The sequence below is a fragment of the Brachypodium distachyon genome, chromosome 3 (genome assembly GCF_000005505.3).
Source record: "Brachypodium distachyon strain Bd21 chromosome 3, Brachypodium_distachyon_v3.0, whole genome shotgun sequence".
Lineage (NCBI taxonomy): Eukaryota > Viridiplantae > Streptophyta > Magnoliopsida > Poales > Poaceae > Brachypodium > Brachypodium distachyon.
The window spans coordinates 2,451,165-2,477,923 of record NC_016133.3 but is presented as its reverse complement, the minus strand read 5'-3'; the positions used below and the strand labels follow the sequence as shown (position 1 = coordinate 2,477,923).

Genomic DNA, 26,759 nt, shown 5'->3' with positions numbered 1-26,759 from the left:
AGGGCCATGTGCCTTTTTGGTGCCTGAAGCCTGATGCAGTTCTGAAATCTGAGCACCGCGTGCATGGGGCTCCGTTTATTTTTTTCTTTCCGACGATCGGGAAGTGCAGGATAAGGGCTTCTTTTAAAAAACATAGAAAAATATAGCATTTTATTAAATCCTACAGGAATAAAAAACATAGAAAATATTTGAAAATGATGTTTGGATCCTATGTATTTCTCCGTCCAACAAAAGATGTCTCAAGTTTTGCCAAAATTTGAATATATTTAGATGTGACTTAGTGTATAGATGAATTCAAATTTAGTCAAAGTTGAGACATACTTCGTTGGACGGAGGAAGTAGGAAAAATAAGGGAATTGTATTACTTCAAGATTTGGAGAAACGTTTTTATCCTATGAAATTCCTTGGGTGCCTTTACAGACATTGCTCCCTTATGATTGAGATCCTATGATGTTCCTCCAAAAACCATATGATCCAAAAAGGGCCTAACCTAGGATATTAAATACTTTTCCAAATGGAAACAATTTACATATGAGTGTTATGTAAATCAGGATATGCATGCCCGGCATGCCCTTTAATTTATTGGAGACGATTGTTATCAAGCGGCTGATCACATGTGATGTGTCCACCTCCTTCCGTGCTTGACACGTGCCCTTTCCTAGCAAATGCGGCGTCGACCGAGGGTCCTACCCATGTCTTTTCTCCCTTATTTTCTCGTTCACACCAATCTTATTTTTATCGTCTCCTTTGTCATCCAGACGCGTCTCTAGTTTTCTACCTGTGATGCAACGGAGAGCCAGCATGTTGCGAGAGTGGCGTTGTGCAGCGAGCAGTGGATGCCGCTGCTGCAAGCGTGAGGCTTTGATGCCACAACCATTGTGCGACGGTGTTGCAAGGGGCACGACAAGATTTAGGAAGTTGCAGGGCCCGATGTCGCAAGGCAGGGCCGCCTTTTGCTGACGGTGCCGCAAATACCGATGTGTAGGGCTAGAAGTCACGGAGCTGCGGCAAGGCGGCGGCGTCTCCATTGGCGGCACTGCAGGCCACGGACATCTCTGCTGCAAGGCGAAAATCACTCGGCATGGATTAGTTGTGCCATTGCAGCTTTGTTTCCTTTGGCGAGCGCACCTCGCAGTGTCGCGGCAAAGCAAAGCTCGCACTAGGGCATCGTGGTAGTTTCGATTTGGGGTTTGTTTCGTTGCATTAGACATATATGCTGCAACAGGGGAGTTGTTTTAGCGGTAGGGAATAGGGATTCGCATGAAGGTGATCAGAGTGCTCATCCAATGGCCGTAGAGGCAACGGATCGGTGGATTCTATCCTCCGACAGACACCTACCGTTCGCCTAACCATATGATGTCGACTACCATCGATGCTTGAAAACAGAACTTGCACTCTCTTAAGGGAATTTGTTACTCTCTCCGATCCAAATTACCTCTCTTAGCTTCGTATCTAGACAAAGTTCTAATTTGGATCGAAGAGACTAATATTTAGTGATTTTGTCTTTAACAAAACGTCAGATATGTGCCCCTCGGCAATTAGCATGAGATAGAACCCACAACACCTATCCACTAGCTAGCACCATCACCTAGACCATATCAGATGCATATATGTGGCTGCTAGCTGACATAGATCTAGATGGGCTCGCGTCGGGTGGTCATTATCTCCTTCCAATCCAAAGCTAGTCTGATAGAACTCAAATACCAAAATAACTATCAGCCGACGAGGATCCGAATTGGACGACACAGCTCAGGTCAATCGATATCTCTTTGAGCTAATCTCCACAAGAAACTTCTTTCTACAAGGTTCTTTTCAGCTTATTTCCTCAAAATACAGCCTTCTGCAATGCCAAGATCAGTTAGCAAACGTTCTCCCAGCTTTTTCAGGCATCAGACACCCTTGCAGATATCGTAGTACAGTTTTTCAAGACAACTTTGCAGATATCGAACTTGAAGATAACTTTCTTCAATAGAGCCACACAGGAATAAAAAAAGAAAGACAACACAGAATGCAAGAACAATTAGGAAGAAACATTGCTCCATAACAAATATAGTAAATACACTCATGTGTCTCAACCCCAGCTAGCCCGGGACGCAGCACAGCCTACGCGCTACAAAAATTTCCGAACATTGCAGAAAAGTAAACCGACCGTCTTAACCACGATTCAAACAGACTCAGACCTTACCACCACTCAACAGTCGAGAGTTGGAGATTTTTAACAGAAACAAACTTCTTATCCAGTACCCTTACCACGCTCCTAAGACATTAATCTAGAGAAGGTCAGCGACGTTGGCCGGGAGCTCCTCGATGACCACATTGTAGAACTTCTGGATGTCGAAGAGCATCCTCTCGTCTTCACGGGTGACAAAGTTGATGGCAACTCCCTTCCTCCCAAACCGACCACTACGTCCGATGCGGTGGAGGTAGTTCTCAGGCTGAGTGGGCAGGTCATAGTTGATGACAAGGGAGACTTGCTGGACATCAATACCACGGGCAAGCAGGTCAGTGGTGATAAGCACACGAGAAGACCCAGATCTGAACTCCCTCATGATGATGTCCCTAGTGTTCTGGTCCATGTCTCCGTGTGTGGCAGAGACGGTGTGATCCCTTCCCCTCATCTTGTCAGTGAGCCAGTCCACCTTGCGGCGGGTGTTCACAAAGATAACACTCTGGGTAATTGCCAAGGTCTCGTACAGGTCACAGAGAGTATCCAGCTTCCACTCTTCCTTCTCCACATTCACATAGAATTGCTTGATACCCTCAAGGGTAAGCTCATCTCTCTTCACAAGAATCCTCACAGGTTTGTTCATGAACTTGCGGGTAATCTCAAGGGCCTCAGGAGGCATGGTAGCAGAAAACACTCCAACCTGAATCTTTGATGGAAGGAGCTGGAAGATATCATAGATCTGCAAAAGTTAAGAACAACTGTAATGTTAAGCCATGCAAAAACAGTTTGTAATTGATAAGGAATATTAACGGAATGACAATGAAGATGTACATAAGCAACATTCTATCTCTGACATAAAATAAATCAGATGTCCTAAAAAAGTAATGCAAGCTGCACATGATAGTTTTTATAATGAAGATGCAAGTTGGGACCAGTGTATTCCAAAGACATACTAGGCACACAATATAACTGTCAGCAATAAATAAATAAATAATACTAGGCACATAACATCATGTATAAATGAATATGTGCAAGCAAAATCTTCAGATTTAATTTTTCTTTAATTTCAACCTTCAGCATTCTAAAATCAGCAATTGGTTCTTCAGAATGTTCACAGAGAACTGAATGTTTGGGGGGATTACTCAAGCAAATGAATTACAGGATCAAAATTTCTACCATGATGAACCGAACACAACGAAAACCGTATTATGTGTTGCAGAATTCTAAGTGGGTTAGAAGTGAGTCAGAACCAAACCTGATCCTTGAAACCACGTGAAAGCATCTCATCAGCTTCATCCAGCACAAACATCTTGATGTGATCTGGGCGGAGAGATGACCTGCGCAGCATATCGAACACACGACCAGGCGTGCCCACAACAACATGCACACCACTGGCAAGGATCCTTTGGTCCTCACGAACAGATGTTCCACCAACACATGCATGCACCTTGACACCTAAGTAGTCACCAAGAGCACGCATAACCTTCTCAATCTGCTGTGCAAGCTCACGGGTCGGAGCAAGGACCAATGCCTGGCACTCGACCAATCCATAGTCAAGCTGCTGTAAGATTCCAGAACAGAAGGTAGCAGTTTTTCCTGTTCCAGATTGAGCTTGCTGAATAACGTCAAGCCCCTTGCAGAAGGGAACAATTCCTCTTTGCTGAATGGCCGATGGCTTCTCAAAACCTACAAATAAAAGGATCAGTATTTTGTAAGTGACCGAACTTCTAAATTAATTGTTAACAGGATGGAAGGTGCACGATTTTTGTATACCATAAGCGTAGATGCCTCTAAGCAGGTTCTCTTGGAGGCTCATGTCATCAAAACTTTCATGAACTTCATCATACGAAGTGAAAAACTCCTCGGTTTCACCTTGGTTCCTGCACATCACAATCGCTACATGTTATGAAATCTAGAGAGCAAAAAGGAATGGATAGCTTCGTATAGCTCCCAAAGGCTAAGACAGCAAAAATTAGTAGCTTACAGGAGCTCGGTCATCTTGGTGTCGTAATGCTTAGCATCAAACTGGGAACCCTCTGGTGCCATTCCTGCCATGACTGCATAAATAAGAACAGGAGCATGTTAACAACAGAAGAACATTGATAACCTTTTGTGGATGATGGAAAAGCAGCAAATATCTAGTAAACTCAGCAGAACAGCAATCTGGATTCAGAAAAGGAAAAAAACTACTGCTTCTGTACAAATCACACATCTTTTCTGTGAGCAGGAAAAGAAAGCACGCAAATTTTATATCGATCGGCATATAGAAACTTAACCAGTTATACATCGCCACTAGATAGCCAGCAGCAACCAGAGAGCTAATCGAGCAAGCAGAGCAAAGCTAACAAAGACATGCGCTTTACGTGATGCATCACACCCATTGTGCTTCGTACTGCACAAAAGTATAAGTTCCAGCACCTACAGCAACACACTAGAGATTGCCCGCTCCGCTGCCACTTGACAGCAAAGAACGCAAACAAAAGCATCACAAACCAAGCGCCAGCAATAGATTTTGCAAACCCGCTAATCCAACGCGAAAAAAAAACTAGTCTTTTCACATGGCATGAAGGCAGCGACCAAAACTCAGACGCCAAAGCTAAACAAAAGCTGCTAAAACCTAAACCGCAGATCCTCGGCGCAGGCAAGCTCAATCCGCAGATCGGCGGACCCAAAACCACACCCCCCCGTTCTTCCGCGGCGCTCCGTCCAGATCCAGCCACAGCCACACATCCCGGATCGACGCACCCAGCGGCCATCGCACGGAAACTGAAACAGATCGAGTATATACAGAGATACAAGGAGATCCCGAGACGTCACCTGAAGCGAGCGGGTTGAAGGAGACGAACGGATCCGGGTTGCTGCTGCGTGTTGTTGGTTGGTTGATCTCGAGCGAATCCGAGATTGTAGTCTCGGATTCGATCCTTTTGGTCGGTGGGCGGTGGGGGGGTGGGGGGGGGACTTTTTTTCGCGGCGAGGAGGACGACGAGCGAGCGAGGGTTTGGTGGAGCAAGAGAGAGAGGAAGAGGAAGATGCGGGTGCTTATATTGGGTCCCGAAGGAAGCGGCGCGCGGCTCGACTCGTTCTCTCCGACGACGAAACGAGACGAGGAGCAGCAAGTAGGGTTTCTCTTTCTCTTCTTCGTTCGATCCTGGGCTTGGGCTTTGGGTTTGGTTGGGCCCTGTGGCTCTGCCTCCTCGGCCCTTTTATATACCCGCGCCGCCGGCCGCTCCCGTTTCGTTCGAGGAGAAGGGATGGGAACTTGGCGGCAGAGTTTGAGTTTGTGTCGAGCACTAGAGTTGGATGCTTTGTTTGTGGTTTATTATTACTACCAAGGTATGATCAGAACAATTCCCCTCTTTTTGTTAGCAGAAGATGGAAAACCTTCTTTTTTCTTTCTCTAGGAGTTCGAATAGATTTCAGATCAGATCCGATGCGATGTCCAAACGTGGATGGTGGCTGTGCAAACATGGTGGCGCACGACGTATGTATGAGGCCCGATCGAGCTCATACAGCTCACCGTGTTTGTTTACGTACAGGTCGCATACAGCTCCACGGGGTACTCACACTTTTCTTTTTTGTGTGTGTGAGAGAGAGGAGGTACTACAAGACATTGGGCCGGCGTATACAGCTCCACCGGGGTACACGCCGCATACAGCTCCACCGTGCGTATACAGCTCACCGTGTTTGCACAGAACATTGGGCGAGACAAGGTTCCCAATGCAAACCACTCAAACTGTCGGAAGCGAACAACAATACCAAACTACTGAACAATCATGTAAAGCTGAAATAAATTTGTAGACATTTTGAAGAGAAGTGTGTACAAAAGGTTCGATGGAGTGGGACCAATTTGAAACAAGCTGTTACAACTACAACTTAGACCGAGCTTACAGCCAACTATACCGAAAAATGTCCTCTGCTGAAAAACTTCCACTAATTCTCATATTCTTATTGCTAAACCTAAACTCTCTGCTTGGATCAAAGAGACCAAATAATAACTATAGCTATGCCTTGTTGGACTGTTGGACTATACTATATATTAGTGGTAGTCAGAAAGAGGGCCTCAAAAGGTCAGCTTGATGTACAACATGTTTACTCTCTGCTTGATGTACAACATGTTTACTCTCTTTTTTATAAACATAGAAGGCTATAGAATACAAGGGGTATGAAAGCGTTGTCCAGCTGTGCCGTGTATGCTTCCAGTAATAAGCTCAACGTCACAGCAACCGAAAGAGACAACCAGTGCTGTGTCAACGCAAGAAGAATGGTTAGTAGCAATTTATTCTTTGGTTTATATAAATTTAAGGGATCAGACCTGTGAAAGAATGTATCCGCTTGAAGCTAAGAGTGACACCAGGATTGAGCAAGCTGCTAGTACAGAAGTTATGCCAGCCGCCGTGCCTTCAATTGTTTTCTCTAACATTTCAGGAATACATGCATAAGTGAAAGAAGAAGAAATGTGGAAGGATCAAGAAATAATGATGACTGAACTTACTTCCTGTCTTACTCCATCTCAGGACACCGTACTTGTACCCTATCATTGATGCCTAGATACAAATGATACAACTCATCAGAGAAATAACAAACAGTAGGAGATATTTGACAGACCATTGGACATAGGGTCTACCATGGTATCACCTATCCCCAAGCTGAGAATACCAGCGAAAGGGGCAAGTGGTCGGTCATTGAATCCAGAGGACATCCATTTAGGAAGTGCACAGCCTAGTAAGAGCGAGAAATGACTGAAAGTACAACGAAAGACAAGTTTTAGTCTACAATGGAACATGCAAATGGGATATAAAATATGAAAAATTAAGGCCTTTTAGGCACAGTTACCTAACGATAAGAATCTCAGAATCACGATGATCAGTGAAGGCGTTCATGAACTGATGTACGGTATGCCCAAGAGGATATACTTCCCAAACCTGAGAGAGAAATGAGCACAAGTTGGCATATTAGATACTGCTGATTCGAAGAAGGGAACGGAGTGTGGAAGAACATGGGGAAATCAAAAGATTCTTACACGAATCATCTCCAAAATTAAGAAAACGGCAAATGCTGCACCAAATGCCAAGTCCAAGAAAGCAGGCTGGAAAACATAAACAAATTGTTCAAAATAAACTTTGGAAGTTCTTATGGGCATTAAATTAACAAAAGATGTATGCATTACCTGAAATATAACGGCAGGAGAGAAAATCAGGACAGCAACAAGATGATAGTACTTGCGCAACAGAATCCTCTCTGTTTTGCTTTGCTTTGATATACTGTAGAATCTTCGAATGGATACACATATCACACATATCCAGTATGCACATAAAGCAAGCCGTTCACGTGAATTGGTGAGCATATAGTTAACAATCCTGTGAAATAATGAAACAGTCAGCTAACAACAGATCAGTATGTACTATGTCCCAAAAATACGGAACATTTTACAAGCAAGAACTTTGTGGAAAGCTAACATATTGTATTCCGGCGTACTTCTATGCTCTTTTCTGAAAGGCAAACTGTGATACTTACCAAACAAATGGATGCACTTCGAGACCTTGAACAAGGCGTGTCCATGATGGCACTAAGAGCAGCAATACCACCAACAATGAGACATAAAATACAAGAGAACCTATTCTTTTTTCTGTCCATTTATGAACTTTATGCGTTCTTTGCTTCCCTAGTGTTCGGCAGTAAATCCAAACTTGAAGAGAACTTTTGTACAGCAAGGGCAGTAGAAAAAGTCCAAGTAAAATCCCCTGACAAAAGAAGGAAATATATAAACACACTATAAAGCTCAAGCCAGAAAATCAAAATAAACTCTACCTGAATAACTGTGGCTATCTCACTTCGAGTTCCAGGTGTGTGAATGAATGCTTCTGATGATGAAGAAAACTCCATCTGCCAGCAATTGCAACAAAAATAAAAGCATCAGATTTGCATGTAGTTTATGGAAAATATATAGTTAGGAACAAAACACACCTTTGAAAGAGTATGCGCCAGCATATCACCAAAGTAAAGAACGAGACCACTTGATACCAAAATTGCCTCTCCTGAAAATTACAGCAGAGCATACATAAATAAGGAAAAAGGTGGCACTTCCAAGTTAAAATGAAAGGGAAATGTGCTACTCCCTAGTAGACTCCAACAAGAACCTCAGTACAAATCACTCTCATATGTATATGTATTTCTGCATGGGAACTTATCTATAAGATATCTAAGAAATGTTCTAAATACCTGCTAACATATGCAATCAGACATCAACAAAAAGAAGACAAATAAAGATCTAATTACATCTTAGACTTCAGGTACAAACCAAAAGATGAACATGAAGGGAACTTCTCTAGAATATGCTGGATTAAGATCACAGCAGCCATGCCATGACAGAGCAAATAAACATTTTTTGTCATCATGAACAGACCTACAATAAAATGCAGCATAGATTAGTTCGTTGATTCCATGTTATCAGTAGAACTGAATTAGATTGAAAATGTTCTTGTTGAATGAAGATAAAATCATGCAAATTACATTGTTACCTCCATCAGCCTTCAGTACGAAGAGCGAGAAGAATGTCATGAGATATAAAACTACCATCAGTGAGCCATATTTCATAGTTTTAGAAATTCCATTGTTGGCAGGCTGACGTAGATGCCAAAGGAAGAAAGCTAGCATGCTTAGGCAGCTGATAGACACTGCCCAGTACTGCATTTCAAGGTATGCAAAATCTGGACAAGGAAACAGAAAGAAGTGCAGTTAGTAAATTGTATGCATCATTAAAAAAGTGCAATAGCACAGTAAACAGACAATTATGAATTTCACACTAGAAACATCCGTATTTAATAGCCAGAATGATCAAGATGAGAGAACAAAAACACACCTTCTTGTCCATTAGGATCTGCCGATAAGACTCTCGAAAGTTGGATCAACCGTGAAAGCATGACACAAGGCAGAGTAGTGGCGCCAAGAAGAATGCCTGACGAAGCACCTGGCCTGGAGCATAATACATCATAAAAAAAATATTATCATCTTGTGTGCGATTACAGAAATACGCAAAGAAGCATACGGACAACAAAAACTAGGTGTAGTTTTAATATTTTTAGCTCACAACAAAAGCGGTAATGACGTTGAATAGCAAAACAACCCGGCAGCGTAATAAAGGGTAAAAGCTATGCAATTGCGGTTGCGCGCCACATGACCAAAGCGAATCCAAATATAACCATGGTTATGAGCATGACCAAAGCAGATCCGAATTGTCACTCCAATCCACCAAGGCCTAACCTTTTTTTTTTTTACAATTCTACTCAACTGGTTATACTCTATGCTAATTGCTAAATTAATCGACACCAAGGACGCAGCTGTTATTTCCACCATCATCATATCTCGCACCACCAACCAATTAGTATTCCCCCCAATCGTGTCCGTTCGGAACCACAAACACCCAAGGAGGCAAACGCGTGTTCAGGCAATCGATTTTGACCAATTCGTGCTGAGACGAGGCAGAGAGGGGGCGAAGAATGAGGCGGCACCTTGTCCTGAACCGGCGGAGCAGGGAGAAAGGCGGTGCGGCTGCTGCTGCGGCCGCGGCGCCATCGACGGCGAGCTCGACGGCCAGGGCGGCCGCCGCGAGGAGCGCGAGCGGGGCCGCGAGGCGGGCCGCCGGCGCCGCGAGCGCCACGCGCGCGGCGAAGAGGAAGACGACGAGCCGCTCGCCCGTGAGCAGCGCCGCGGGCGCCATAGGCCGCCGCCGGCGAGCCCGATCCGGGGCGGGGCGGGGAGGGAGGTGGCGTCGGAGGCACGGCGCCAGGCGGTGGTGCTTGGTCTGTTTCCGGTCGCGCGTCGCGTGGTTTCTTTCCGGGAAGGAAGAGTAGTTTCGTTTTGGGTGGCTCGGTCAGAGTTTGGTGGTCGTCTCGTCTCGTGCTGGACACGGCTTTCGGTTCCATCGCTGACGCAGCGGGTGAAATCGTGAACTTCCGTAACACAGCCAAGACGGAGGACAGTGGATTTATTTTTTCTTGACACACCTATGAGCAAATTTGGATGAGCTGTGAATATCAACTGAATGACAATCTATAATTTACATTTGCGTCATGCTTCCAAGGCTTTCAAGATCAAAGATGATTTTTTTTGTCATGTGGTTTATTTGACATAAAATAAAATCAGAACCAAATTCAAAAGTAGCACAGATTAATTGCTTATAACTGTTACTCCCTCCGGTCCTAAATTTTTGTCCCAAATTTGTCAAATGCGCCGGGAAGAGATACGGGAAGGTAGCCGGGTGCTGGGAAGAGATTTTGGTCCAACTGCAAGAAGGCGCACGGGAGGGGAGCAAAATGCTGAATCTATAAGCGGCCCGGATAAGTTCAACGCCCGAGCCACAACAAATTCTCGAACTAAGTCAAATTCCAATATTCCAGTGAACAAATTGCAGAGCCCTAAGTCCCAGGCTTCGAATAAATTAAACCCAATTGCACATTCTGACAGGCGATGGTTCAAGCAAACCAATATGATTCCGACTTGAAACACCATCGGACAAACAAAATCACCAGCATAAAACAGATGCGAGCCAACCATACTCGTGTTACAGGAACCATAAAAGTGTTACCCAACCTCAACAGTTCACTGCATATCTAATATGACCTAAGACGAAGTTTCAACAACAGTAATGGCCACCGTGACAAACATTTTACATGTCATATATAAAGGCGATACCAACTCTACGATTGTCACCACTCTTCAAAACATTCCATTATGACAGGCTAGACATAGTATTACAAGTTGTGACGAAGTAAACATGCTACTCTCCTCTTACGACGGACTTGTCCCGATTCCAGATAAGCCGCTTTGCTAGACTTGCACCAACATAGCCTGAAAAAACAATCAGTTCTGAAATGAGTTAGTACATCGGATCACGACAGCGGTTTAGCAGTACAGTAAACCAGGAAAAAACATTTCTTAAAGATTGCACCCCCTTCAGAAGGAATAAGCCTGCAAATACAAAAATGCAGCTTCAATAAAGACAGACATCACAAGAAGTTACACCAAGTAATTAAATGTGAGCTCTAATTCAAATACCACCCCAGTTCAAGCTTCACATGCATCGATGCATATGGATGACGATGCATGGACATGTACATCCTGCCTGCCAATGCGTTTGCATATCAGATCCTTGTTTTGTAGAGAGCAAAAACAGAACATACAACAAAATACAAAAATAAACGAGACAACACAAGATTAAACACCACTTGCTACTGCTTGAATGCTCATATAACCTGTAGCCAGATTTGCTGACAAGGGGCAACTTCTTGCAATCCATACCTAAACACTAAACCCAAAATAGTTTTAAAGGTATATGGACGCAAATGATATCAGAAAGTGTTAACAGAAAATCAATTGATGTTTCAAGACCTACAAGTCATGAACTCGTTGTCTGTACGTTTGTTGAGGAACAATACAAGTTCAAGAAAACTCAAAAGCACCATAACAAACTAAAAAGAATTGCACACAGAAGGAAATGCAAGATCTGCACATATGATAAGGAAGACTCACGTTGATCACACGAACATGGCTAGCTCTGGACGACTGAAAATATTGTCCCCGTCGTCGCCTAGTGCAGGATAAGAAGCAACAAGTGCATCTTGCGCACCAATGTACAGCGAGTTGTAGATCTTCCAATATACTTCACGTACTTTCCTTGCTGGGTGGAAAAGGCCTTGGAGGCAATAATTCAGAACCACAGCTGCACCTAGAGCAACCCTCATCCCCTCGATAGCCTCCATGACAGCATTAATGACATGGGGAGATGTCTCAAATATGTTGGGCCAGACATAGTTAAGCAGATGGACAAGAGCATCTTCACAACCCAAGCCAGCAACTCCTAGAGCCATATGCTTAACAGCAGATGCAGCAGTCTGCCTGTGAACAAGATCCCTGTCCATTAGAGCATCTTCAAGCAACGGAGTGACAGCATATATGTAATCTTTGCCCATTTCACCGATATACTCAAACAGGAAAGAGAGAGATTTCAAAACACCATTCTGGACATTAAGCTCTGGAACCCGGTACTCATTCATGAGGGCAGGCAGAACGGTAAAAGGCGAACAAGTTTCAGCAACGATAGCAATTGCTACAGTAGTGCAAACACGGTTCTGCCGCTCCTGCACCTTCAAGTTATTCAACAGGGTGGCCAAAACATCCTGTGGCCCAATTGCCTTTGCGATATACCCGAATGTGTTCACAGTAGCTCTTCTGATGCCCTTCTTGTGAGCCTTCAACATTTCCAGCAGCTCAAAACAGATCCTCATCCACTCCCTAGCTGGTACAAATTCTGCTCCACGATCAGCAATCCTACCAACTAGATCAATGCAGTTCTCTTGGACCTTCTCATGCCTATTCTTCAAGATGGGGGTCAGCCGAGGAAGAAGATCCTTGATTGGTGGTGTCATCTTAGTCATACCAATGACATTCACAATGGCCTTCAAAGCTCCAAGAATTGACCCCAGCACCTCAGGGTACTCCTCTCCCAAGTACTCATACAGCACAACACCCAGGTGACCCATAAGCTGCTCCTCCTGGCACTGCTTCATCACAATGGCTATCCTTGAGATCAGATCAGCAGCTTGCTGCCTGACTTTTGCACTCTTGTTGTTCAATCGCCACTTGATGGTACCACATATCTGAGGAAGGTAAGGCTTGACCCTCTGGCCGAGCGCATTAACAACTGCTCCAAAGCCATTAAGCATGACATTTGCATCATCACTTGTCTGCTCTTGGAAAGCATACAAGATGCCATCAATAAGCAGCTCCTCCAGACGAGGTTCAATATCCGAAGCACCCAAGTTAGCCACCACCTTCTCAATTGTTTCCATCACCATTCTCCTGTAAGGCTCACTTTCATCTTTCAGATCCTCAACAATCTTCCCAACGATACCAGTAACTCCCACCTTGTTTGCCATCTCGACCGTTGTTTCCACAAGTTGCTTATAGTTCCTACGATCTAGAGCCATTCTCCGAACCCAGAAGTGTTTGAAGAAATCTGGAAGGATGTCACTCCGAATATAATCAGCTTCCACACCCTCTGTACTGACACACTGCTTAACAACCTTCAGCACAATCTTCTTCATCTCTTCATCTGGTGACTGGAATTCCCTAATCAGGACTTGCATCACCTCCTTCGTGTAGTAACTGGCATAAAGAGCATCCATAAGAGGGATGATGAAACCAATAGCCTTCAAGAAGGCAGCAAGGACTTTCCCACGGTGAGATCTGATACCCTTCCACAGAGGCTTCAACACACTGTCAAAGCTTTCTATACCATAGGGTGCAGCAGCTTCAGCAAGTGCAGCAAGGGAGAGGGCAGTGATTGTCCGCACTTTCTGGTTCTCGTCACTTAAACCATGCTCAATGATCTCAACTAGGTTCTTAAGGTGAGGCAGAACAGCGCAGCCCATGAGAATAGCAATCTGCTGAACAATCTTGATACCAGTGTGCCGAGCTTGCCAGGACTTCTTACTCTGACAGACAGCCTTTAAAAACGGGAGGAGGGCAGGGATACCCAAAGCAGAAGCCACCACACTGAATGCCCTAGCAGTTGTATTCCTCACATACTCATCGATATTATCAATATCCGGTCTCATGGCGGCAATCATAGTAGCAAGACCAGCAGCTTTGCTTAGATTTGAGATAATCTCCCTGCCCTCAACACGAGCATAATAATCCTCATCAATCAAAAGCGGCTCGATAACCACAAGAATCTTATGCACAAATGGACGGACCAGCTCATCCAGCTTATACAGCACCCTGTCAATGACCTTCACCAGGAGATGGCGCTCTTGATCCTCGAGTGTTGGCTGCATGAGCAATGGCAGGATTTTGTTGAACAGTGGGCCAGCACCAAATTCCCGTGCTTTGTCTGTGAGCTGCCGAAGTGCTGTCTTTCGCTGCGGGGGCGTGCCATTCTTAACCTTTAGCAGGAGCTTCATGATTTTCCTCTCCTTCTGCTCCTCTGGAGTAAGCTGCTCCTCCTCATCCTCGTTCAGCAAAGTTCCAAAGTACTGGTAATCCTCTGGCTTCATGAGTGGCAACCCAACCATCTCCTTGGGCACATCATACTGTTGTCCACGATTCTCCTCCGGAATAGCATAAAGCGGTGTGCCCAGAGGTGTTGGCGTAGCAAGCAGCTTCCTCGCTGGGGTGCGTATGGGCTGGTATGAAGCCGGAGGTTCAAGAATCTTGTAACCCTCCTGCGGGAACATGCTGTCAAGCTCCTCATCAGTGAGAGGCCTGTTCCTCTCCTCAATGTCCCGTTCCCAACGCATGAGCTGGTACTGCTCCGGAGTTATTGGGCCACGAGCAAGATGGCCAGGTGTTGGTGTGGCAAGATTCTCTGCTCCAAATGGAGTCACTCCAGGAGTGTAATTTGCAGGTGTCGCAGCCGTACCACCAGGTGTTGCACTCCCCATACTCGCGGGTGTCTCATCCCACCTCGACCTCTGCTTCTTGGGTGTTGGTGTGACAAGCCCACCAGGCAGCTTAGGAGTAGCATCCCATGCCCCAGAAGGGGTGGCTCCTGGAGTAATGCCACCAGCTGCGGGAGTCGCATCTGCATCAGCCATCCTCCCCGGGGTTGGTGTCTCATCCCACCTATTCCTCCTCACAGAGGGTGTCGCATCACCAATGCGTCCAGGGGTGGCGTCCCAGCGCCCAATCCCAGGGGTTGCATCAGGGGCATCCCAGTCTGAGGCAGTCTTCGCCTTCTTGGCCCCAGCAGCAGCAGTATCCCCATCCTGCGATTGATCCCACCTGTTGCGACGCTTGGTCGCGGCTGGCACTGGCTCAGGGGCAGCCTTCTTCTCCTTGGCTTTCTCCTCTTCCTCCTTCTTCTTCTTAGCAATCTCCCGCAGCACATACTCCTTCTCCTGCTGCACCTTGTTTTCGCGCATGGCATCGACATAGGTCCGCACGGAGGGGTCCGGGGTGGCCTCCCCGGCGGCGAAGGCGTCGTGGCGCTCGGGCGAGATGATGCGGTCGAGGCGGCGCCGGCGGTAGTCGTCCTCGCGGTCGATGATGCGCTGGGACTTCTTCACGGGCATCCCGTCGTCGTCCGACCGGGGGATGTCGGCGGCGGCGACAGCGTGGCCCGTGTAGGACGCGAGGCGGCGGGCAGCGGGGTTGGCGGCGGGCTCGGCGTGGACGTCCTCGGGCGCGTCGTCCTCGGAGGCCGGGATGGAGGTGTCGTAGCCGGCGAAGCGGTTGGGGTCGGAGCCGCCCCCGCCGTAGAGGTCCGTGTCGAAGGTGACGGAGGAGACGGCCATGGGCGCGCCGGCCTCCAGGGCCTCCTCCAGCTTCCGGCGCTCGTCCTGCGCGCGCGCCAGCTCCGCGTCGATCCCGTCCATGGCGGCGGCCGCGGCTAGGGTTTCGCGAGAGGAGCGAGAGGCGAGCGAGATTTGGGGAAGAAAGCGGGGTGAGTTCTGGATTTCGGATCGGGCGCCTTTGTTTGTTGTATGGACGGAGATAAAGCTTGCTTCACGGCACAATCTGGGCCGTTCGTCCAGTCGCAGGATGATCTGAACCGTTGATCCGTGGAAACCAGGAACCGACTTTTTACTCTAATAAAATCATCTTCCAATTCTATGTTTGTTTCTAAATAAAAATAAATAAAAAATCATTAGTTATTTATTTTTATTTTTCGAGAATTCTTGCTCTAGTCTGTCTCGTCGTCCTCGACACATTTTCAAATAAGCCCTCCGAATTCCAGTGCCTCCAAATCAACTCCCCGATCCAATCCCCAATCCACCAGACTAGCCTTCCCTGATCCCTCCGGCGCCGCCGCCGCTCGCCGGCCCGTACCCGCGCCTCTTCTCGCCGCCCCTCCACCCAGCCCCTTCACAAAGCTCCTCCTCTTCGCATCCCAGCGGCAGAAGGCAGCGGCGGCGGTATGGGGAAGAGCGACTTCCTGACGCCGAAGGCGATCGCGAACCGGATCAAGGCCAAGGGTCTGCAGAAGCTGCGGTGGTACTGCCAGATGTGCCAGAAGCAGTGCCGCGACGAGAACGGCTTCAAGTGCCACTGCATGTCGGAGTCGCACCAGCGGCAGATGGCCATCTTCGGCCAGGCCCCCGACCGCGTCGTCGAGGGCTTCTCCGACGAGTTCCTCGAGGAGTTCCTCACCCTGCTCCGCCGCGCCCACCGCAGCTCCCGCGTCGCCGCCACCGTCGTCTACAACGAGTTCATCGCCGACCGCCACCACGTGCACATGAACTCCACCCGCTGGGCCACGCTCACCGAGTTCGTCAAGTTCCTTGGCCGCGAGGGCCACGCCAAGGTCGAGGAGACGCCCAAGGGCTGGTTCCTCACCTACATCGACAGGGACTCCGAGCAGGCCATCAAGGACAGGCTCAAGCGCAAGAGGGTCAAGTCCGACCTCGCCGAGGACGAGCGGCAGGAGCTCATGATTGCCCGGCAGATTGAGCGCGCCCAGCAATCCATGTCCAAGGCTAATGGCGATGAAGATGATGCGGATGCCGAGGGTGTCACGGGTAGTGAAGATGAGTATTCAGGATCAGACGATGATCAAGAAGAACCGGAGGAGGAGGATGTGAAGGAGGCCAACAAGACAACAAGGAAGATTGCAATTGCACTCCAGCGGGCTGCACCACCGCCTAAGGTTAACCCTTTCGACGATAAGCCAAAGATGAAATTTGGCTTCGAGGAAGAGGAGGAGGTGGTCAATAAGAAGGGGAAAGATGCTGGGAAAGCAGCAGAACCGAGGAGGTCAGCCATTGAAGACCTGATGAAGGAGGAGGAGAATGCTAAGGAGCGGAGCAACCGGAAGGACTACTGGCTGTGCCCTGGCATCGTTGTCAAGGTAATGAGTAAATCTCTGGCTGAGAAGGGGTACTACAAGCAGAAGGGGCTGGTGAAGAGGGTGATCGATAAGTATGTTGGGGAGATTGAGATGCTAGAGAGCAAGCATGTTCTCAGGGTCGACCAAGATGAACTTGAGACCGTGATCCCACAGATTGGTGGGCTGGTGCGGATTGTGAATGGGGCTTACCGGGGGTCGAATGCAAGGTTGCTCGCAGTGGACACAGAGAGATTCTGTGCCAAATTGCAGGTTGAGAAGGGCCTATATGATGGGAAAGTTCTCAGGGCCATTGAGTATGAAGACATTTGCAAGGTTGCTTAGTGAGATATCATGGAATTTCATTTTTCAATTCCAGCACTTCTTTTTGCTGTAAAATGGAGTTACAGACCCAATGTACTAGCTCTGTCTGTTAGTTGTGTGATAGTGTATGTGCATTTGTGCTTGTGCTAGAATATCACCTATTGAAGAAGTTTGAAATCTTGATGTTTCTAGTTCACTCTTGCTGCTGAAAGCACATTGCTCAACTTGTTCGTATTTGTTCCGAGTCAATCTTGTTACCAGTTTAATTTTTGGTAGCTTGTTACTTTGTTGCATTATTTGCCATCCATCATGATAGCCAAAGATGCAGTTAAAAGAAAAGGCAGCCAAATATGATTTGGGATTACGAAATATAGTCTCTAGCAAAGATTCTTATGCTTGTTGTATGGGATGGCATATACATAGCTATGTACTTTTTTTAGTGACAGCGAGACAAATTTGCCATGTCCATGTACTCAGCCTAAAGAAAGCCATCCTAGTTACTCTGATGAACTACGAACGGAATGTATGAATACTCATTTCTGTGAATGTGCGGCTTCTTTTCTTCAGCTTCATCTAATAGTATATGAAAATCTAACAGGGAAGCTACTACTGGCTCTATGTGCTTTCTACTATCTGATGACTCCGTTGAAACTTGAACATGGCAAATCCAACTTCCTAAACAACACTGCCCTTCCGAGTATCCTGTGAGACTAATGAATTATTTGTTCAATCCTCATAGTTCTTACTCAACCCAAGAAACTTCCTCAGGAATTCACCCTTTTATAATTAAGCTGTATAATTATCCACAAGACATTTCAGTTCGTCTGAGCTTCGTGTCACAGCTCATAGTTCATCACATATATTGTTAGGTGTCAGCACAGCAGCCATACTTTATTTTTTATTTTTATTTTTGCGGGTATACTTTATTTTGACTTGTATGTAATTGGTAGCTGCTAAAGATACAACTGTCTAACTGGAACTATTGTATCTTAAGCCACAGAGAAAGAAAAATATGTGCATGGATGAAGCTGAATCAAAATTGTCCTCTTTATGAAGTTTTTGGACAGTGTGTTGTCTCTATCACGGTACTCATTGCAGGTATGCTTGTTTTCGATTAAAAGTTACCTGATTGGTTGGTTGCATAGATTTGGTAGGTGTGATTGTAGAAAGTGACCATGCTTTTATGCACACAGTGTCCATTGCATCCCCTTTCATATCATTGTATGTTGCTATCTTTTCATGTTATCTGATCACTAAGCTACTTAAGCATTGTCATTTCAATTTTTTATTTATATACTACACTTTCTGTTAGAGAAGTCAGACTCTATAATACCTTTTTTCTGCCCATTTCGATTAGCAGCTTATCAATATTACTTTTAGCAACAGCCTAACCCATAGTTACTTAGTGAAAAATTATTAGCCAAGTGATTCTTATCATCTATTATCGACATTTTCTTATGTGTTCTGTGCTGTGGCTTCATATCTAGACAGCAATGGAAGTGATCGCCTTGCATGTGCCAGTGCTACCATCCGTGCCAACCTGCCAAGCACGGAAATGTATGCCGGATCGGGGTGTTTTGTGTCAGCTAGATGTGACCAATGGCATGTCTGACCATTTGCAGTCTGATCTCTGGTGTTCTATACTTCACATGAACCTTACTCTGCTCAGATACCATATTTTCAGTTGCCATGTGCATGACTCATTATCTTAGAAGGGAGCAACAGTTGCTTCGGTTATGCATCTGATGCAACAATTTCTGCACCGCAGGTGTGGATGGCTTTACTTATTTTAAGATGTGTCCTGAGTCCTGCCAGTATTTTTTTCATCTTCTTTAAGATGCGTGGATGAGATAACCAAATATTGCAAGTTCAGATGCATGTATTGCAGTTGGTGTTCTGTGCTGCACCTGATAATAACCGAAAGAAGCTCTCACGAGTGATGGACAGGCCAGAAAAGAGAGCCATCTGATTTTTATATATAGCATCTCTAGTTAAACGAATGCGATGTACATAATCAGGGGTTTAAGAGTCTCTGCTTCAGTTCTTGGTCATTTAAATGGAAACCTTTTGATTATACGGCAGTATTCTGCTGTACTGATGATATTTTGACTAGCTTGTAGTCTTGCAGAGTTTTACTGTTAGTTTACTGCCAGAAACATGATTTATCACTGTTCTTGCGTTCTTGAAAGTAGAAGTCGTTCAAATTAGCAACAAAATACATATTTCAGTTATTTTCCCAAAACTGAAACTCAGAAGCTTCTCCTCTTTCGTTTTTCAGGTGAACCTGAATGCTGCGGAACTGTGCTTTCAGGAGCAAACTAAACATGGGAAATGCAGAATATTGTGAAGTTTCAGTACTGACATTGACCCAATAACCCCCAAATCTGTGAATGATTACCAGAAAAGAAAACAGAGAAGTAAACAAGCCAAAGGCCTTATATATGTTATTGCGTAAGCACCTTCTGTTTCAGAGTCAAACACTACAATCTGCAGGAGTAGACGAGTGGTTTGGGCTGCTACCTAAAGCTAGGACTAGACCAGTCCTTTTCCAATACATGAAAGTGTTATTTGTCTTGCAGCAATGATGAGATTGAAGCAAATCATGCTGGTAGTTGTTCAGATAAGCGGAGTAGAGATGTGCTGATTGCTCATCATTAGCAGGGAGGAGAATCTTTCATCAGTTGGATCGCACTTGCATTCTTTCAGACGTCAGGTTCTGACATGATATTGAAAGAACAACTTCTTCACAAATATAGAATAAAATCCAGCGGCCGCGTACAAAACGTCTGGAATCTTTCATCAGCCTCTCTTACTTGGACCAAATGCAATTGATCATATGAAATGAGTACACCCTAGTAATAGCTCACTAGCTACTTGTCTTTACTTTCTTCAGCAAAATAGTCATGTGTCCTGAGTTCTACATAATGTTATCATTATCTTTTTAACCTTCATGTTCTTGTTTATTTTACCATGGGCAGCATGATGATATGTTTACCTTCTCCCATGCAGACACATTTCAGACTAAAGAAGTAGAAGCAAAATGTTGGTTTCACTGCAGAAGGGAGTACAATCCTTCAGAGTGTGCACTATATTTGCTTAGCTGTGCAGTACAGGTAATGTGATAAAGAAAGAAGGACTACACGACTAGTGGTGCCCGTTGTTTGCTTTGCATTAGTTTAATATCCTAAGAACAGAACATAGAAAACGGAGCTCCCAGACTTAAAGAAAGCGCCATATCAAACCATTGATTACAACATTAGAGCTAACCCAATGTACACGCTAATGAATACTGATTCAACCTCCTATATATTGCCAGTCCCTCATAATTCTTTGCACCAGGCAAAGGAGACAGCAGCAGCAGCCTGAGACAAGAGAAACCCACACGTCCACACTGACAATGGGTGAGCAAGGCAGGGCAAGCAGCAACAAGATCAGGGACATCGTGAGGCTGCAGCAGCTCCTCAAGAAGTGGAAGAGGCTTGCGCTTGCTCCGAAAGCCGGCAACGGCAAGCACGGCAGCGGTGGTGCTGCCGACGTCCCGAGGGGCTTCTTCGCGGTGTGCGTCGGGGAGGAGATGAGGAGGTTTGTGATCCCCACAGAGTACCTTGGGCACTGGGCATTCGAGGAGCTGCTCAGGGAAGCAGAGGAGGAGTTTGGGTTCCGGCATGAGGGCGCCCTGAGGATCCCCTGTGATGTGGAGGTGTTTGAGGGCATCCTGAGGCTGGTGGGCAGGAAGAAGGAGGCTACCTGCTACTTCTCTTCAGAGTATGAGGTCTTGTGCAGATGATGGTTTCATGGATCCCTTCCTTTTTCTTTTTCCTTTTGTCCATTTGTTCCATTCTTGGTTCTTAATTCTTCAAGGAGAAGAGGAAGAAGAGTTCGCGAATTGATGATCTCGGTTTGTCTGAGCATGAAATGAAGGTGTCACATTCTTTTGAGTGAAAATTTTATGAAGGATTCACAATAAGTATCTTGGTTAAAAATTATTTTGTATGATTCAATTATTGTTTGTTGTTAACTTATGTAATGTATTTACATTTCCGTTGCCTTCTTGCTCCTCAGTTCCTCTTCAAGGTTTTGTTCATGATGGTTCAGTCCTGATTACAGAAACAACCATTTCATGAATCTGCAAGAATTACATGCTTTAACTTTGGTACGGCATGTCTTGTTAAATTGCTTATTTTGACACATCGACTCCCTCATCCTTTGACACATGTAGTCCCCTGATCAAGGGTCAAAACAATGTATTCTCCCTTGCACTACAGAATATTTATTACTGTCTTGCACTGTGCTTTTTAAGACTTATAAATGAAAGTTCCAGAAAAAGGAAGATGGCAGCGTTAGTTAAAAAAAACATGTTTTCCTTTTCAAAATTCCCTCTGTGAACGAACCGCCGACGTCGCTACTCTTCCATCTCCTGGGTCACGGTACCTCCGGCGCATATTATAAGGAGAGGAGTTTATAGGAGGGACATGACATGGCGGTGACCCTGCTTTGCCGTGTCAGCATTCGCGCATAATGAGCTTGTAAACACTATACAGACTAAAAGGGCGGAATTCTGGAATTCGGTTATAAGGGAAGGAGTCCCCCTCTGTAGGAACTGTGTGGCTGAATTCTCCCACCAGTCTCTGTTTCAGTTGTGCTAGCTGCAAGTATCTTGTTACACAGCTGGAACATGCTAGGTCTATGTTATTCTGGTTGCTGAGCAAATTTGGAGAACATTCCAAACAGATCAGCAAAATACTGGGAGTGCAGTTTCTCTAGACTGCAGTGCCTAGCCTGAATAGCTGTGAAGTTCCATCTTGACAGAAGTTGTTCTTCTACGATTGAACGGACAGACAGAAGAAGAGGAACAAACTTTTAGGGACCTGTTTTGATGCGGGCTATTCCTTGGCAAGCTTCGGTATCTAGTTCAAATTTGAAAGTACAATGCCAATATCCCATTATATGTACACCTAAAAAACACAAAACTTGAGTCCAACCGTGATCTGTGATCATCCAGGCTAGGTCAGCAGCAGCATCGGTTCAGATTATCCAACTTATGCTAATGCTAATCTCGGTTCATTCATCGCATCCAACCGAGAGCGATTGTCGCTTACAAAAAGGATCATGCAAAATTACCGGTTCAGATTTTCCGATGAACCAACATGAGGGCAGAGGGTATGATGAGCAATCGCGCAAATGCACAATCATCTTCCTTCCATCAACTAATCGAAACATGTAAAGACAGTTTCAGAGTCCTTCCGTCGACTAATGAATGGAGATACAGAAGCGACACAATCCTAGATTGTTCATACTGTGTCATTATATGGATCATCGTTGGATACGATCTGAGAATCGTACGATAATTCGAATGGTTTCAGACAAAGGACCAAAATTTCCACCTGAAATTGACAGAAATCCAACCAAAATTTGACAAGTTCTTGATAATTTATTTGAACTCCCATGTACTACTGAATTTGCTGACTGCGATGAAATTTCATTGAATGTTTGATAAACGAACCATACATGCATGACGAAATTGTAAGATACGGAGTACTATGCTATATGTTTTTCCCTATAATAAGCATTTTATTGATTCTCATCGTCAAATCAAGCAAATACAACCAACGAGTCGATTAACTTTGGCCATAAATAATTGATCGTCATAAAAACTAATGGTGAATTGGATATGAGATCATCAAGGTACACACCATCATTCATGGCCACAACCACACCAAATTAACCAAATGAACTCAACTCAGCTCAGCTCGGAAGCCCAAAATTAAGAGACGGAAGAAACAATTCCTCCTCTTCTCTTCTCTTCTCTTCTTCTACGTCTGCACGACCTGCGCGCGCGCATGGGCGAAGAGCATGGCGCCGAGCTTGCCCGCGCCGGCGCCGGCGCCGGAGCTCCGGCGGCGGTGGCGCGACTCGGCGCGGTCGGCCCGGGCGGCGTCGAGGTCGGCGACGATGGCGAGGAAGTCCTCCTCGCGGCAGGGGAACCGGAGGCCGCCGGCCTGGCCGAAGCCGAACTCCTCCGCCGCGAGCTCCATGAGCGCCCGGAACGCCGGCTGGCAGAGGTAGCTCACGGGCACCACGAACCGCCGCGCCTCCGCGCCCACGTACACCGCGAAGTACCCCCTCGGCACCGCCGCCCCCGCCCCCGCGTCCTCCTCGCCCAGCAGCGCCGCCCGCTCCGCCGCCTTGTTGCTGCTGCTCCTCCCGCCGGCCAGCTGCCTCGGCGCCCGGAGGCTCAGGTACCCCATCATCATCATGGCGCCGGCTAGCTGCTTGATTAATTGATAGATCGATTCGATGGAGAGCTCGAGACCCAATTTGTATCACTCGCACCTCCTCTGAATCTCTGATCCTCCTCCTCTGATCGAAGCCCCCGGAAAATAATGGCGATCTCTGCGTCGCGGGCTCGGCGAGGAGGAGGAGATTAAGAGGAGGATTGGGAGAGGAGAGATCAAAGCATGTGAGGTCTGGAGTTCTTGGGGCAGCAGCTGCATCGATCTTATATAGCACAGCTGGGGTGGCTTGCTCGGCCTCTCTTCTTGTTCTTTGGAGCCATTTCTTCTTCTTTTGTTGCATAGCTGGAGCTTTGTAGCAAGTGTGCCCTATTTTGTACTAGTACTACTAAACTCTTGGAGATTAATCATTGTTTACGCGCTAAAATTAAAATATAGCAGAGCAGTACTCGAAAATTTATATGTTTATAGTATCTGCGTAAATTTTATGGCGTCTGTTGGTCTTCGGTAGTCGATCTCCATTTCAGAATTAACTCTATATCATATGGTTTAATATAATGTTCTTTTTAGTGTTCAGTCCGGCCTACTTTACTGCTTTGGTAATAGGTTATAACATGATTGTTTTGTAGCTATATAGTCAATTCTCTCTTGTTTTGGATTTGGAGTGTTTCTTTTGGTGCTGGTAGGCGCCAATGACGACAGAGCGAGTAGCTGGTACCAAGAGACTGTTGTTGAAACTTCGAAGAAATTAGGAATGACATGTCTCGATTACGAAAGGTAATTTAGGTTAATCCTGTTTATATCTTCCTGTATTGTTTCTGTTGACGATGGAATCCAGATGAGCACTTAGCCACCGCCAGAACAGGCCAGGGCTTCTTTAATTACGCCGGCTCCTGTGGGATCGATCTGGCTGTCAATGACACACTGTAACACAATATTTTTGTTTAGAGAATAATAGCATTATTGGTAAACAATTAATATGGAGTCAATGGTTTCTGTTCATACGTGTTCTTCAACGAGATTTGGGAGCCATGTTATGTTGGCTAGGATGATCTGGTTCCATATTTATCTTGCTTTCTTTGCTGCCGGATGATTTAGTGTCAATAGAGTATTAGCTAGCTAGCTGTACTAGCTGTTCTTCAAGCAGTTTTTCTGTTCCAGCATCCCCTTTCTTTTTCCTTTTTCTTCTGAAGAAGCATGTTCCATTGATGATGCCTAAACTAAGAGTCCAAGAATCCATCATTCAGTTCAAGGAGATACAAAAGTACCGCCTCCGTTTCATAATTCTTGTCTCAAAATTGTTCAAAAATAGATGTATCTATTCCTAAAAAACGTCTAAATACATGTAATATTTCGACAAGAATTATAAAACGGAAGGATTAGTTGTTTCAAATTCACCGACCCGGTAGAGATTTGAGAATGAGTTAACGAAACATTTTGGTTTAAAAGAAGTGCATAAATAGCTACTCCAATTGATACAAAAGGTCCAATTGGTGTCGTGATCCGTCGCACCTTGAAACCCATAACTTGTTGATTTGAAACAAGCCGGTCCGCAAAAAAAAATCAATTTTTTTTTTGAACAAGTCGTGAAATTAGAACAAACATGCATGAATTATATGATTTAAGGTAATACTAGACGATAGTACAGCAATATCTCTAGGAGTATTACTTTCTGCAAACGAAATTGCTAGGAGTATTACTTTCTGCAAGCCAAATTAAAGATGTTCACATATTAGATAAAAAATGCACATGCCAAGCAAAGACACACATGCATGCACGCATGGATATATCGATCCATGGAAAAGAACCTCTTGGAATGGAGCTAAAACAAACACGGCCTGGAGATTATCGAAGTGGTGCCTTGGAGGCGACGCCGGTGACAGATGAGTGGCCCTCAAGGCCTGAAGAGGACGAAACGGCTGTACGTACGACCAAAGGGGGAAGATTTGCTCTACTTGTATATTATCAATGGTACGGTCGAAAGAACGGCGAGGAGTACGGATGTCACTAGGGGTCAGTTCAGGTTAGGTGGCCTGCCACTACTTTTGCTTGCCTTTCTTAAATCCAGAATTATATCTACATATTTTGTTTGAACTAGTCCAAGTGATCCCTTGGTATCTTCCAGCTCAAGGTCGATGGCTGCTGCATGGCGTTTTTTTTTTCCGTCTGGGTCATCCGTACACGCTATCTTTCCCGCGTTTTAGGAATATGATATAGTTGCATGCGTATATATAATTTGGGTTTGTGTAAAACTTATGTGGCAAGATATTGTTTTTTTACCCGATGTGGCAAGATATTGTTGGAGAGCGTCCTAATGTCTCTCTCGCCGAAGAGATGGCGATGAGGCTAGGCCTGGAGCTTGCACAGATGGCTGGTTGTAATCGTCTTGTCGCAAATTCGGATAGTATGGAAGCTATAGAGGCAATGAATTGGGGAGGGAGATCTGCGAGTCTCGGTGCAGCAATTTTCGACGACTGTTTCTTCCTCTCAAACGATTATGCCAAGATATCCTTTGCTCACTGCCCACGGGAAGCTAATGTTCCTGCACATGAGTTGGCTAGGCTGGCTAAATTCTCCCCTCCTGCGGTTTGGCTTGATGATCTTTCCAGTAGTATTGCACCTCTCTTGATTAGTGATGTTACTGTGATTTCAAATGAACAAAGAGGTGCTTTACGTGTCAAAAAAAAAATCCCTCCATTCTGAAAAGATGGGTACAAAAGTTTTTGACTTAAAGAAAGAATCTTTATTTTTGTGTGCTCCTTCTCTCCAAAATATCCACAAGTACTTGTTTGGTATTGTTTGGTAGGAGTGTATTTTTAGCCCCAAATGAATTGAATATTTGAGAGAATTGAGTGTTCAACTAGTACTTTTAAATTCCCTTCCATCCCAAAACACTAGTAGGTGAAGTATTTTGAACTAGCAAAAAAATAAAGTGTTTTGTGAAGATATCTTGGGATTATCCCTTTAATCCAAGGCTATCAACCGGCTTATTGGAATTTTTAGTGTTCCTAGATTTGGAGAGGAATACTCTAAGAACTTTTTGAGTACTCTTTCACCGAACAAGGCCTAAATTGTTTAATGGAACCGACGGAGTATATAGCACAAGGTCAAGTTGGTTGTCAACTTTAGAAGCTCCAGTGCATCTAAGCAGACTAAACTGAGACAATTGCTTACATGGAAAGAGAAGATCGTAGAACCCACTGCCAGTTGGACC

General features: G+C 45.4%; 6 protein-coding genes, 1 long non-coding RNA gene and 1 pseudogene across 22 annotated transcripts; 3 read left to right on the top strand and 5 right to left on the bottom strand.

Moving 5' to 3' along the window:
- Positions 1-2,019: 2,019 nt before the first annotated feature.
- On the bottom strand, positions 2,020-5,175 carry LOC100843793 (eukaryotic initiation factor 4A-1). Its single transcript, XM_003574524.3, has 5 exons — positions 4,985-5,175; positions 4,152-4,224; positions 3,941-4,047; positions 3,423-3,853; positions 2,020-2,906 (listed from the first exon to the last, which is right to left on the bottom strand). Exons 2-5 carry the CDS (start codon positions 4,220-4,222, stop codon positions 2,271-2,273), a joined length of 1,245 nt encoding a protein of 414 aa, XP_003574572.1. The 5' UTR covers positions 4,223-4,224; positions 4,985-5,175; the 3' UTR covers positions 2,020-2,270.
- Positions 5,176-5,323: 148 nt separating this feature from the next.
- LOC112271546 lies at positions 5,324-6,091 on the top strand. The gene is made up of 2 exons (XR_002964654.1): positions 5,324-5,500; positions 5,704-6,091. It is a non-coding gene; the product is annotated as an uncharacterized LOC112271546 (long non-coding RNA).
- Positions 5,944-8,570, bottom strand: LOC100821329 (dolichol kinase EVAN). The gene is made up of 11 exons (XM_024460854.1): positions 8,444-8,570; positions 8,132-8,202; positions 7,976-8,050; positions 7,682-7,908; positions 7,335-7,524; positions 7,188-7,253; positions 7,001-7,089; positions 6,792-6,906; positions 6,660-6,711; positions 6,480-6,580; positions 5,944-6,409 (listed from the first exon to the last, which is right to left on the bottom strand). Exons 2-11 carry the CDS (start codon positions 8,153-8,155, stop codon positions 6,296-6,298), a joined length of 1,053 nt encoding a protein of 350 aa, XP_024316622.1. The 5' UTR covers positions 8,156-8,202; positions 8,444-8,570; the 3' UTR covers positions 5,944-6,295.
- LOC112271498 lies at positions 8,559-10,082 on the bottom strand (annotated as a pseudogene).
- Positions 10,083-10,677: 595 nt separating this feature from the next.
- Positions 10,678-15,625, bottom strand: LOC100839729 (splicing factor 3B subunit 1). Of its 16 annotated transcripts, none has more exons than XR_002964650.1 (4): positions 11,696-15,625; positions 11,419-11,471; positions 11,222-11,288; positions 10,678-11,134 (listed from the first exon to the last, which is right to left on the bottom strand). XR_002964650.1 is itself a non-coding variant. In XM_024460852.1 (2 exons), exon 1 carries the CDS (start codon positions 15,538-15,540, stop codon positions 11,701-11,703), a length of 3,840 nt encoding a protein of 1,279 aa, XP_024316620.1. In that variant the 5' UTR covers positions 15,541-15,625; the 3' UTR covers positions 10,678-11,471; positions 11,696-11,700. The 16 variants fall into 16 exon arrangements, 4 of the variants coding, with proteins under 4 accessions (XP_024316620.1, XP_003574559.1, XP_024316621.1 ...); XR_002964651.1 differs by having other exon boundaries at positions 11,225-11,288; XR_002964652.1 differs by having other exon boundaries at positions 11,222-11,284.
- A 262-nt stretch (positions 15,626-15,887) lies between these two features.
- Positions 15,888-17,513, top strand: LOC100845614 (KIN17-like protein). The gene has a single exon (XM_003574529.4). The coding sequence runs from the start codon at positions 16,083-16,085 to the stop codon at positions 17,331-17,333; it is 1,251 nt and encodes a 416-aa protein (XP_003574577.1). The 5' UTR covers positions 15,888-16,082; the 3' UTR covers positions 17,334-17,513.
- Positions 17,514-17,700: 187 nt separating this feature from the next.
- Positions 17,701-21,359, top strand: LOC100823693 (auxin-induced protein X15). The gene is made up of 2 exons (XM_024460855.1): positions 17,701-20,425; positions 20,652-21,359. The coding sequence occupies exon 2, from the start codon at positions 20,710-20,712 to the stop codon at positions 21,097-21,099; it is 390 nt and encodes a 129-aa protein (XP_024316623.1). The 5' UTR covers positions 17,701-20,425; positions 20,652-20,709; the 3' UTR covers positions 21,100-21,359.
- A 1,503-nt stretch (positions 21,360-22,862) lies between these two features.
- On the bottom strand, positions 22,863-24,008 carry LOC100821615 (auxin-induced protein 15A). Its single transcript, XM_010235498.3, has one exon. The coding sequence runs from the start codon at positions 23,567-23,569 to the stop codon at positions 23,126-23,128; it is 444 nt and encodes a 147-aa protein (XP_010233800.1). The 5' UTR covers positions 23,570-24,008; the 3' UTR covers positions 22,863-23,125.
- Positions 24,009-26,759: the final 2,751 nt, after the last annotated feature.